Source organism: Galleria mellonella, unplaced genomic scaffold, assembly GCF_026898425.1.
Source record: "Galleria mellonella isolate WM207_F2 unplaced genomic scaffold, CSIRO_AGI_GalMel_v1 utg158, whole genome shotgun sequence".
Taxonomy (NCBI): Eukaryota; Metazoa; Arthropoda; class Insecta; order Lepidoptera; family Pyralidae; genus Galleria; species Galleria mellonella.
In genome coordinates, this window is record NW_026442003.1 from 2,643,964 (window position 1) to 2,656,993 (window position 13,030).

The following is a 13,030-nucleotide window of genomic DNA, read 5'->3' on the forward strand; positions in this document are numbered from 1 at the left end:
GGAGTACTTGTTAGTAATGCAGACTACCATTGCTAACAATATACCCTGTCAGGACAAAGTCCACGTGGTCTCCCTGGAAATTATCGCGCTGAATTCCAGGTGTAATCACGATGGGCCAACTGACTTGACTCTTCATTTTCACTTATCATCCCTCACTGGTGCCCCGCCAGTGTATACCGTTAACGTAGGCGGGGTTACCATTCCACTGTCATCCACAAAAAAAAACAGATTTGTCTGGTATCCACTCCAGAATGCGAGCGAAGCTTCACCACATATCTAAGAGTGTCTTTTGTGCCTTTTATAAGTAGCCAGCCCAGCCCCCAAAAAAGATCTTAAATAAGTCAATGATGGTGATGACCAACCTCGACAAGCTTGTTGGCGTGCTCAGTGAACACGAGGGCGTACTCCTCCACTTCCTTCTCGTTGCCGTTGCGGGCTGCCTCCATCAACACCAGTAACGGCACGTTGGTCTCCAGGAAACTACGAAATATTAAGTCAATGTCAATTTTATATTTCATACCAGAGGGAGACTTTGTACAAAAGTCGTTTGCTTGGGCACCTCTGTCCTATTCGTGTTTCAACCGTAAAGCAGTCGTGTTTGCATGGCTGTATTTCGGTTTGAAGGGTGAGATATGGCGTGAATTTACAGGGTACAGAGGAATAACACCTGAGTCCTCAGGAATGGCAACGCATGGGAGGGTAGCATGGGCGAAACAGTATATTCTGTTATGCCCATGGTATTGTTCATGTTTATAGGCGACGATTACTACTTTCCATCAGGTGGGTCGTCAGCTTGTTTGCCATTCTAAGTTGTATAAAAAAAAAATATGTAGGTTGCAATTTAAGTCGGTAGCCATCTTAAACCAGAGTACAGAAGAGTAGTTTACCTCTGATCGTATCGTAAAAATTTTAATTAATTATACGAATATATTGCCTATTGCTGTATAGCCCTGGCATAGAATAGGCAATCCCTTCCTTTCCCGTGGCTGTCGTAAAGGGCAGCTAAGGGAATTTAACGGTCGAGGGACAGGCAGCAGTGTCTTTCTTAACATAACATCATAAGTGAAACTGCGGTTGCTAATCCGCCTGTCAAGCGGGGTAATTACTGGCAAAATCCCTTCAACAGTTAACTGCCATAAAGAACAGTCCCGTTATGGTACTCTATGGGGAGGCCTATGTTCATTAGTAGATAGATAATGGCTGATATTATTATGATATTAATGGATGATAATGGAATGGTAACCCCGTTTGCGCTATCGGTATACGCTGGCGGGGTGCCAGTGAGGGATGATAGGTCTAGATATATAGAAGTAGATTTCCTCGAGCGACTGGAGTGTGTGGTTGTTCGAGGCTGGCTACCTGTCGGAGACGTGGTCGACGACGGCCTTGCGCAGCTGGCGGCGCAGGTCGCGCGTCTTGCGGCACATGCCCTCGATGGCGCGCTCCAGCGCTTCCGACTGCTCCGCGCGTCCCGCCTGCACACACCACCACCATTACCACCACTAGTCCTAGTGCCACCCTCACATTTACATAGTGGCACTTTGACATATACCATAGTGACACTTTAGCAAATACCATAGTGAGAATGAAATAAATACATCCTGAAAGTTTGACAGATATATATGTGAGAATTTAACATATACATAGTGGGAGTTTTATAAATACATAGTAAGAGCTTAACAAATACATAGTAAGAGTTTGACACTTACACGGTGAAAGTATTTATTTATTTACCCCTTTATCGCACCAAAAATATTAAAGTGTACAATGGCATATAAACAATTCAAATGAAATACAATAGCATAAAGTGTCGACTGAAATATATACATACATACATACATATCTGTCACGCCTGTCTCCCATTAGGGTAGGCAGAAACAATGGAACGACAAATACTAAATATATACATAAAAGTACAAAAGACGGTCTTATCGCTAGGGCAGTCTCTTACAGACAACCTTTGGTTAAAGGAGAATAGATAGAAGTAGATAAATAGCGCAAGGGGAATTGGTAATTTTGACATGCATAAAATGTATAGCTATTAAATAGTAAAAATTTAACTATTACATAGTAAGAATCTAACTGTTATACAGCAAGTTATCTTTCCACCATCTTTCTACCGTTACCAACTATCTACCATCGTACGGTTCGCCATCGACAGGGAGTTCACCTTCATACCCTACAGCCTAGATGGTCGCGTACAACGCGATTTCAGAGATGTTTTCTCCCACGAACACTCAGGTTATGGAATGAGCTACCGAGGTTTTCCCAAGAGACTACAGCATGGGGTTCTTTAAAAGGGGGGTAAAGATGTTTCTTCAGGGTCGGCAACGCGCGCGTAATGCCCCCAGTATTGCAGGCGTTCATAAGCTACAATAACCGATTACCATCAGGTGGACCGTATGCTTGTTTACCACCTCAGTGGTATAAACAAAAAAATTAATGGCATCCATTATTTAAAATTCCCGTGTGATCCCGGTATAGAATAAGCCATCCCTTCCTTTCCTGCGAGAAAGTCATAAAAGGCGACTAAGGGAGGGCGAGCGATGGGATGGCTGCAGCATCCCTCTTGAAACATCTCTAAAGCCTAATTGCGGTTGACAACCGTCTGCCAAGCGTGGCAACTACTAGCAAAACTCCCTTATGGGGAAGGCTTATGTCCAGCAGTGGACAGTTGTCAGCAAAGGATAGTAAAAAAATATATATATATAAAGGTCAAAGGCTGATACTAACATTGGTCATGTACTCGTGCAGTAAGTCCTGCAGCGCCTGCCGCACCGCGTTGCACTCGGCCACGATGCGCTCTCGACGTTCGTCCCTGCAACAAACAAACGAAATCAATAACGTCATATCAAGGCATCCAAATACCATACACTGAAAAAACATGGGTTGTAAAATAATTTAAGGTTTTCTTATTTTTTCTTTATGCAACTTAGAATACCAAAGAAGCTGACGGCCCACCTGATCGTAAGCGGTAACCGTCGCCTATAGACATGAACAGTACCATGGACATAACAGAGTATACTGTTTCCCCCATGCGTTACCATTCCTGAGGACTCAGGTGTTATTCCTCTGTACCCTGTAAATTCACGCCATATCGCACCCTTCAAACCGAAACACAGCCATGCAAACACAACTGCTTCACGGTAGAAACACGAATGGGACAGAGGTGGCCAAGCAAACGACTTATGTACAAAGTCTCCTATTGGTTGAAAACTTTTCATTTATCGATCAATATTTTTTAGAAAATTCCCAAGGGACAGGCTTCTACATGCTATATAGGAAAGTTACACTACCTGGTGCAAGAGCTGTCAGCCATGAGGGCTGCGCCTGAAATGATGGACTCGAGCCGTTCCTCCAGCGACGGCCGCGTGCGCAACTCCGAGTACGCTAGCGGCTCCATCACCATGCGCTCCTGTAATGTTCAACATAAAGAGAGTACTCATTAAAAACAAAAAACAAAACCATGCAAATGTCATAAAATGCGAATAGAAACCAAACCTAAACTACTGTACCGATTTTTATATATTTTCTGTGAGACCAATCTGATAGATAGATACTCTTCATTGTTCCCTCCAAAAGATTACAATAGTAAACTTATTATAGATACAAACAATTACAAGAAATAATCACAGTGAAACAACAATGGGCGACCTTATCGCTAAGAGCGATCTCTTGCAGGCAACCTTTGGATGGATAGGAGTATGTATATCCTTCAAGAAAAAAAAAAAAAAAAAACAAAATGGTTTAAAACTGACGGAGTTAAGAGTCCCGGCATAGAACAGACCACCCCTTGTCCGTGAGTGTCGTAGAGGCGACTAAAGGAGGGCAGCGGTGTCCCTGTTAAAACGTCTCCAAAACGTAACTACGGTTGCCAATACGCTTGCCAAACGTAGCTACTACTGGCCAAACCCTCTAAGAGGGAGGCTTATGTTCAGCAGTGGGCAGTTAAAAGCTGGTATAAACATAAAACAAAATCTCCTTCTTTTTTTAAAGTCGGTTGATTAGTAATTATGTTCTACTGCCAATATTTCTGCTTACCCCAGTGGGGTACAGGTGTGATATATGTATACTTACGTCAAAATCGTCGAGCGCCTGCGCTAGTTCGCCCGGACCCTCCGTCGGAGGGCGCGTGCCTCCTGCGAACGTTAATACTGTATATACTGTGACGCTACAATATTAACATTATCACATTGTTTAGACTAATTAATAAAATTGAAAATAATATTTTAAAACAAAAATCTCAAAATATGTGAGCAGTGTCGTAGTAAAGATTGTGCGAGTAGAGTACTGCGACGATAATGTAGTGTGCGAGTAGAGTACTGCGACGATAATGTAGCGTGAATATAGTAGTGTGAGTTCAATAGTGAGAGTTGTACAGTGTGAGTGGAGTGTTAGTACGCGCAGCACGTAGTCGCGGTTGAGTGTGGTGTGTGGTGCGAGTGTAGTGCGAGCGTGTTAGTCACCGTTGGGCAGCGGGCGGCCCTGCGCCACGCTGGAGATGGTGTCGACGGCGGAGCACACGGCACGCAGCACGTAGTCGCGGTTGGCCTTCGCCGCCGCCAGCTCGGGGTGGCGCACGTACACCTGCCGCCGTAACCACAACAATATGTGTTTATTAATAAATAAATAAATATAAAACATATGGTGGGTTTTAGTTGGCGCCACATAAGCCAAACGCTCGACGAGTGGTCATACGCGCCGATCTTCCGTTGGCGGAAGATCATTCATACTCAGTAAAAGACACTCCATAAATCACCTTAGACGCAGTCAACAGCATGGTAGAATGCTTCTTGAGCACAGCCCTGGCAGCAGCAAGCTCGTCCTTCATCCGGGGTTCCTTCAGCTCCTGCTGACGCTTGGCGGCTTGAGCTGCCAACTCGTTGGCGGACCTTCCGAACTGGCGAGCTGATTCCACCAGTTCGGATTGGGAGGATGCCGACTTAAGCTTGTCCAGATCTGTCTCGACCTGTTGTTAAATGGTAAGGGTTAAAGAATCCGGAAGTGTGTATTGTTGTAAAATCAAATATCTAAATATAATTGTCACTCTCGTAGATTCGATGTTGGCTCGCTGATGACCTGCGTCCTGTTGTGAGCTGAAGCAGTCTGGTTTTTTTTTAATGGATGATAATGAAATGGTAACCCCGTCTGCGATAACAGTATACGCTGGCGGGGTTTTAGTAAGGGATGATAGACTGGACTGACCGTGCGCAGCTTGGAGAGCAGCAGGTGCACGTCGACCATGTCTACGAGGATGAGCAGGCGCGTGACGGCGGACAGTGAGGTGGCGGTGGGGCGGGGCGGGGTGGACTGACCGTGCGCAGCTTGGAGAGCAGCAGGTGCACGTCGACCATGTCGGCGAGGATGAGCAGGCGCGTGACGGCGGACAGTGAGGTGGCGGTGGGGCGGGGCGGGGCGGGGTGGACTGACCGTGCGCAGCTTGGAGAGCAGCAGGTGCACGTCGACCATGTCGGCGAGGATGAGCAGGCGCGTGACGGCGGACAGTGAGGTGGCGGTGGGGCGGGGCGGGGCGGGGTGGACTGACCGTGCGCAGCTTGGAGAGCAGCAGGTGCACGTCGACCATGTCGGCGAGGATGAGCAGGCGCGTGACGGCGGACAGTGAGGTGGCGGTGGGGCGGGGCGGGGCGGGGTGGACTGACCGTGCGCAGCTTGGAGAGCAGCAGGTGCACGTCGACCATGTCGGCGAGGATGAGCAGGCGCGTGACGGCGGACAGTGAGGAGGCGGTGGGGCGGGGCGGGGCGGGGTGGACTGACCGTGCGCAGCTTGGAGAGCAGCAGGTGCACGTCGACCATGTCGGCGAGGATGAGCAGGCGCGTGACGGCGGACAGTGAGGTGGCGGTGGGGCGGGGCGGGGCGGGGTGGACTGACCGTGCGCAGCTTGGACAGCAGCAGGTGCACGTCGACCATGTCGGCGAGGATGAGCAGGCGCGTGACGGCGGACAGCAGCGCCCGCGCGGCGCGCACCATGCCGGAGCGCACGGCCGACGCGCACGGCTCCTCCGAGAACTCGCGCGCCGCCACGCTCATCGCCGCGCCTGCGCACAAGCCATCTCTGCTGGCTGCTACATGCTGTCTCGCCGGCTTGCTCAACGTTAGCGGCAAGCGAATGTCCCACAAACGACATTCCAATCAAACAGACTTCACACCGAGAACACGAGCTCGGGTCTTCGTCCATTAATGATATTTGTATAAAAACTTACAAGCTAGCTATCGATCGATCCGATGAAAAGTGGTAACTGTCGTCTATGGACAGGAACAGAAATCTATGTATATTTCAGAATACCCTAACACCCGTGGCCAATCTAAGTACGTTGGTAACGTTCTTTAAAACTATGATATCATACCTCCAAAATTAATAATTCTACTTTAATTTCTCTAGTTTCAATCATTCTTTTATTCAGAACTTTATCCGTATACCGAAACTAACCTAGCTCCCCCTTCCTTAGCCTTAACTGTTATATCACACCCTTCAAACCGATTTACAAGACTTCAAAACAGATACCATTAAGCCTATAAACACACCAGTGGAAGATTTCACCAGTCGCCTATAGACATGAGCAGTACCGTGGACATAACAGAGTATACTCTTTCGCCCATGATATCCCCTATACGTTGCCATTCTTGAAGACTCAGGTATTATTCCTCCGTACCCAGTAAAATTACGCCATATCCCACCCTTCAAACCGAAACACAGTCATGCAAACACAACTGTTTCACGGTAGAAACACGAATGGGACAGAGGTACCGAAGCAATCGACTTTTGTACAAAGTCTCCCATCGCCATTCCCGAAGACAACGATCTACTGTCATCACACCCAGTACTCGGACTCACCCGCCTTCCTGACTTCCTCCACCGCGGCCAGCATCTCATCCGTGATCTCGGGGTTCTCGTACGCGATGGTCTGCCCTCGCTCTATGAAGATGTCCGTCGCTCGTTCCACGGTCGCCACCAAAGCACTAGCCCGTTTGGACTTGCCAGCTGGAAAGAATGTGTCGTGATCTACTCTTTAAAGGCCTGTTTTGTCGTAAGCAATCTTCACAACACGAGAAAGCCAGTGGGGAATACTCTCATTGGCATCTTAAAACCCTATTGACTTCTTCTTGCCCTTTTCCCGTGTCTATTTAGAGTCAGTACCATGTTTTTTCTTCCATTCATCCCTATTCGCAGTCATTTCGCTAGTCACTCTCTTTCTGGCCATATCATCCTTCACACAGTCCATCCATCTCTTTTTTGGTCTTCCTCTGCGCTTATAACCATCTACATTCATGCATAATACCTTTTTAGTACATTCTCTTCTTCCCTGCGCATTACATGACCATACCATGACAAACTGGGGGGAAACGGATCGTTATTAATGGGGTTTAACTGCCCCATCGCTAACAATATACGCTATTGGGGGGAAAGGATTGTTAGTAATGGGGAGGGTAGACCCCATTGCTAGCAATACACCTTATGAGGTCGACTTCCACGCGGTTTCACTTGGAAACTGTCCTAATTAATTCTAGTGGAATTAATGGTCACGATGGGCTTACTGATCTGCCTTTTCATTCTCACCTGTCATCCCTCACTGGTGCTCCGCCAGCATATCCCTTTAGCGTAGGCAAGGTTACCATTCCATTATCACCAATTAAAAAAATATATATACCCCAACAGGTTAACCTCCAAGCGGTACTCTCTAGAAACCATTGTGATCAATTCTTGTGGAATTCATTACGATGGGGTAACTCGTCGTTATTCATCCGTCACTTTTACTTTCGTGGCTGACTTAGGCTCATTGCTTTAAATGTACCCTATCGGTTGGACCTTTACGCGGTACATTCTGGAAACCATATTAGGTAACTAATGACGAATTTATCACGCCCATTCGGACCAGCTGTTCCGACTACATCCTCACCTATCATTATTATAGTATATTAGTAGTAGTCTTTAGTATTTAGTTCACCAATACTAAAAATGTAATGAAGTTTCATCGTGCTTCCAGTCAAACAGTTTGTAATTACTCCTCTCCATCCAAAGGTTGCCTGCAAGAGATCGCTCTCAGCGATAAGGTCGCCCATTGTTCTCTCAGTGTAATATTTCCTTGTAATTGTTTGTGTCTATAATAAGTTTACTATTGTAATCTTATGGAGGGAACAATAAAGAGTATCTATCTATCTTTTTCTGTATAAAATATTATTTCTATTTTAGAATTTATTTCAAGATATAATTTCTTTATAATCAGACATAATTTAAATGATGCAATCAAGCCTATCCTTCCATTCCATTCCTTTCTCTTCCCACTACATATCGTCACCTCTATGGTAAACTTACGAAACTTAAAAAGATACATTTTACAGGGGAACGTTTTGAAACATTAGAATGCAAATAACTTTTGACAGAAGACTACTGTAAAAGATCATGCTAACATTTTAGTTTTAAAATCCTGTTGTTTTATTGAATGCGCTTAATTAATTATAACTATATTACAAGTATCAGAAATAAATGCAAATTCGTTAATTTGCACCTTCATACATGAGAGTTCCTAGGTATTGAGTTATACAACAGCAAATCTACGAAAGTGGCAGTTTCGTAAGTTGCCAAAGAAAATCATTTACTTTAATATCTGGCAAACTAACGAAAGTGCCACTTTCGTAAATATACCAAGGTATAAATCACGTGTTTTGGAGAAAACTTCAGTTTAAATAACAACGCTATAGCAATCATTCATGTAAAATAGCTTAATTAGGATTGAAAAATTGATAAAATAATTATTGAAATTTTCAAATTAAAGTGTTTATTATAGAAAATACTATAAAAATATGCTAAGTAAGTTTACTTTGGGTGTATCACAAAAATATGGAGATTCGAGCTACTCGATTTCTTTAACCGTTAGAGATAGAAATTTGAAAGTAAGCCACAATAAGTAGTATGACGCAAGATGTAGATTTTTAAAGAAATGTCAAATTTGAAAAAACTGCAGATTCGTAAATTTGCCATAGAGGTGACGATATGTTCGACGAAATATTGCCATAGAGGTGACGATATGTTCGACGAAATATTGCCATAGATGTGACGATATGTTCGTCGAAATATTGCCATAGAGGTGACGATATGTTCGTCGAAATATTGCCATAGAGGTGACGATATGTTCGACGAAATATTGCCATAGAGGTGACGATATGTTCGACGAAATATTGTCGTATTCACCACAATGGCAAACGCCTGCGACAGTCCACTACGGATGACAGTCACAAATATATTAGTTTTTTTTTTATTAGTCCCGAATCTAGAAATTATATTAAATAATATTTACCCCTGTCCTTTTCCACTAATTAAGCCATGTAATACAAAAATTATAACCTTTACTAATATTACAGATTAAGGTCTAGGGATGGGCAGCGGTGTCTCTTTTAAAATATCACCATAAGCCAAACTACGGTTTTTTTTTGATGGGTGAAAATGGTATGGTAACCCCGCCTGCGCTAACGGGATACGCTGGCGGAGCACCAGTGAAGGGTGATAGATGAGAATGAAAACAGGCCAGTTAGCACATCATGATGAATTCATCAGGAATTAACCATGATAGTTTGCAGGGAACGGCGAGGAGGTCGACCTGGTTGGGTATATTGCTAGCAATGGGATTCTCAGTCTCCATTACTAACAATCCCTTTCCCCCCGCCAAACTACGGTTGTCAACCAGTCTCCCAAATGTAGCAACTACTGGCATAATATCCCAATGGTAAATTGCTATAAACTCTCATTCCTTATGGCAGTCTATATTCAGAAAAAAAGGGCAGACAATGGCTGAAATGATGATGATGATGATGATGATGATTATAATATACCTATTGTAAACTAATGTTAAAAAAAAAACTGTATCTATTTTGTGACTGTTAACGTTTATAGTAACAAATGGAAAAAAACAAACATACAGATTCTCCGATTAAAAAATGCAAAAGAAATGTCCTAGAAGGTAACTGTATATTAAATCACTGAGAACTGAGAAGGTTCAAATATCACTCACGCCTCTTCTTCTTGGCGGCTCTATCCTTGCTGTTCACCAGTGTGGTGACCTGCAGCACGAGGGGCTCCAGGGTCCTCTCCACCGACGTGGTGCGGATCTCCAGGTTCTTGGGGTCCCACTTGAGGGTCAGGGTGCCCGTCGTGCCGTAGGGATCGGTCATGGTCGCCATGCTCGCTGGAAAGGTATAAAAATAGTTTACTAGCTTTCACTGGCAATTCCCACCACATGACCGGAATATATTCACTCAATACACAGACGAAGTAGTGAGTAAACACTAGTTTTAAATAGAAGAGATGTATCCTATCAAGTAGACCTCCAGTCCCTACTTTAGAAACCATCATTTTGGGGGAAAGGGATTGTTAGTATTGGGGTTTAATTTCCCTAATGCTATCAATAGACCCCACCAGGCCAACCTCTGGATTTCCCCGGAAACCATTGCAGGAATTCCTCACAATGGGTCCACTAATCTGCTTTCATCCCCACCTATAATACCTCACCGGCCAGTATACACCCATAGCATAGGCGGGGCTAACATTTCCTTTTCATCCATTAAAAAATTAAACATATTGATCAATTTTCAAAAAATGTTTAGCGGGTTATCTAGTGCAGGAAAAGTACAAGAAAAAATAATAAATATTGTAACCCAATCAGCAAACTTAAACACAGCCATGCAAGTACAGCTGCTTCACAGTAAAAACACAAGTGGGACACAGGTACCCATACAAACAATATGTATATTTTATACAATATCTTCCTATGGTGATGTCATCTTTTAATTAAAAAATTTGGTGAAATATGAGGACTTATACTTATTGTAACATCTATACACTTACCATGTTTCTTGTAAATAAATAAATAAATAATTATACAGAAACTGAGAACTGTTAAAATGAGTTTGAAATTCCAAAATATGCTAACAATATGCCACTAACAAATACAATAAACTTTCACAATTAGTATTAAAATTCCAAAATATGCCAACAATATGCCACTAACAAATACAATAAACTTTCACAATTAGTATTAAAATTCCAAAATATGCCAACAATATGCCACTAACAAATACAATAAACTTTCACAATTAGTATGATGGGAAAAAGAGAGCTAATGTTTTGAATTCACCATACCATGATAAATTTACTATAATTAACATGTATATACATCTATTTTTATAGTATTCTAGTTTTTCTTTACACCACTGTGGTGGCAAACAAGCATATGGCCCACCATTCTGTAGGCATTCATAGGCTACAACTGTTTACCATTAGTAAGCAATTACTGTAGCCTATGAACACCTGTAACAGGGATATTATCCATGAATTGCATGTCTCGAAGAAACATCTTTGCCCCTTTTAAAAAAAGTCCATATTGTAATATTTCAGAAAAACCCTGATACAGAGTCTGACCTGAGTGTCTACCATGAAATGAAATTCCAAAATTTCTGGATCAATTTCATTTTTGTTTGTACCGAAATCGACCCAGTAAATGGAGCTTAACATTTCATTCGTCATAAATCCTATCCTAATAGTTCAGAGGAACGATATTTTAACATTTTTAATAATTTTAAACGGCATGTATTATGTAATTTTAACATCAAATTTGTTTATTCATCCCCGAAATTTCGGAAAGTATTTCATGGTAGTTGTCCTGAGTGTTTGTAAGAGAAAACATCATAGTGGGGCACCAGTGAGAGATAATAGGTGAAGATGAAAGCAGATTAGTAAGCATTTTGTGGCTAATTTAATAACAGGAATTAACCATAATTTTCAGGCGACAGTGTGGGAGTCTTACAATATATTGCTAGCAATGAGGCTTGACACCATTACTAGCAAGTCTCAGGTAATCATTATTTATTAATGTCAATTTTTTTTTAATATGTATCTAAAGACATGTACAGACAACTAGCCTGTATGACTTCCTACCATTGCCTTTACCGTTTCAAATAAACTATTACTAAAGAAATGTGTACACTCTCTAAGAATTGTACAAGTACATATTATGACTCATAGGCATTAGCTGTATTTCTGATTATTCTCTATTATATATAGGTGGAAGTAGGCAGTCAGGGATTAATTATATAAAATTAACTAAACAAATCTTCAAAAGACATATTGCAATTAAAAATGGTTCAGAAATAAAGAAAAGATAAGTAAATAAACAAATTTATATGTAGGACAGTTGCCGAATATATTACAAAATTACAAGAACCGATATTTTGTTTACAAATAATTAGTGAAAGGGACTTCGTAATTAGGTAGTATAATACTTTGACAACTTTATTGTGTTACTTTTACCTTGATAATTCGTGAAGTATGAAGATATTGACACACGCAATATTGTTTATACAATAAACAATGTACTAGAGCACTGAAATCACTTCACAAAATAGATATTACAACACAATTTAATGAAATAATCATATAAAACAGGGACTGTAATCAAATAGGCGTGTCAAAAACATTAATTGACTGTTGAGAAGTTGCCACTATTTAAAAAACAACTCTGTGATTGCCATCATAAAAAAGATTCTATGTTTTATATTATGAACTTTTAAAATTAATAAATTACCACATTATATTGAGTTAGTTATTGTAAATAATACACAAATTGCATGTTTTTATTTTTCTTGAATAATAAATATTCAGTTCAACCACAAACAAAAAATATGTTTAGCGACATCTGTGGAATAATTATATTCATTGTAGTTAAGTTATTCGAATATATTCCAATAATTTCGTATAGATTTCGCTAGTGACCTCATAAATTACGAATTCATCTTCGGATATGATTTTTATTTTGACATTAAATTGTCAATGAAATTACTGATTACTATAAATTTAGATCTTAATATCAGAAAGCTTCAGGCAAGGTTCACCGGCTGAGGAGGCAGTTTCTCATCAGGCGGTCGGTATATTTGAGTACAACTTATATCTCACATGTTGAGCCAATTTATAAACATGTAGAATCTCGCTTTCTTTGGACTAGAATAAAAAAAAAAACTACG

The 13,030-nt window shown here is 41.8% G+C and overlaps 1 protein-coding gene across 4 annotated transcripts in view; it reads right to left on the bottom strand.

Annotated features, from left to right (window-relative positions):
• LOC113521966 (catenin alpha) overlaps window positions 1–12,498 on the bottom strand; it is a 65,218-nt gene extending 52,720 nt beyond the window's left edge. For 2 of the 4 annotated variants that reach the window (XM_031911967.2, XM_031911969.2), the window contains exons 1-11: window positions 12,321–12,498; window positions 10,027–10,200; window positions 6,855–7,001; window positions 5,891–6,057; window positions 4,760–4,969; window positions 4,467–4,587; window positions 4,078–4,139; window positions 3,297–3,415; window positions 2,734–2,818; window positions 1,360–1,475; window positions 363–480 (exon numbers count right to left, since the gene is read on the bottom strand). In XM_031911967.2, the coding sequence (XP_031767827.1) occupies window positions 363–480; window positions 1,360–1,475; window positions 2,734–2,818; window positions 3,297–3,415; window positions 4,078–4,139; window positions 4,467–4,587; window positions 4,760–4,969; window positions 5,891–6,057; window positions 6,855–7,001; window positions 10,027–10,195 (1,314 nt within the window). In that variant the 5' untranslated portion in view covers window positions 10,196–10,200; window positions 12,321–12,498. Of the gene's footprint in view, window positions 1–362; window positions 481–1,359; window positions 1,476–2,733; window positions 2,819–3,296; window positions 3,416–4,077; window positions 4,140–4,466; window positions 4,588–4,759; window positions 4,970–5,205; window positions 5,275–5,315; window positions 5,399–5,890; window positions 6,058–6,854; window positions 7,002–10,026; window positions 10,201–12,320 lie in introns of those variants that run through there. The other 2 variants (XM_052892387.1, XM_031911971.2) reach the window with 2 other exon arrangements.
• Window positions 12,499–13,030: the final 532 nt, after the last annotated feature.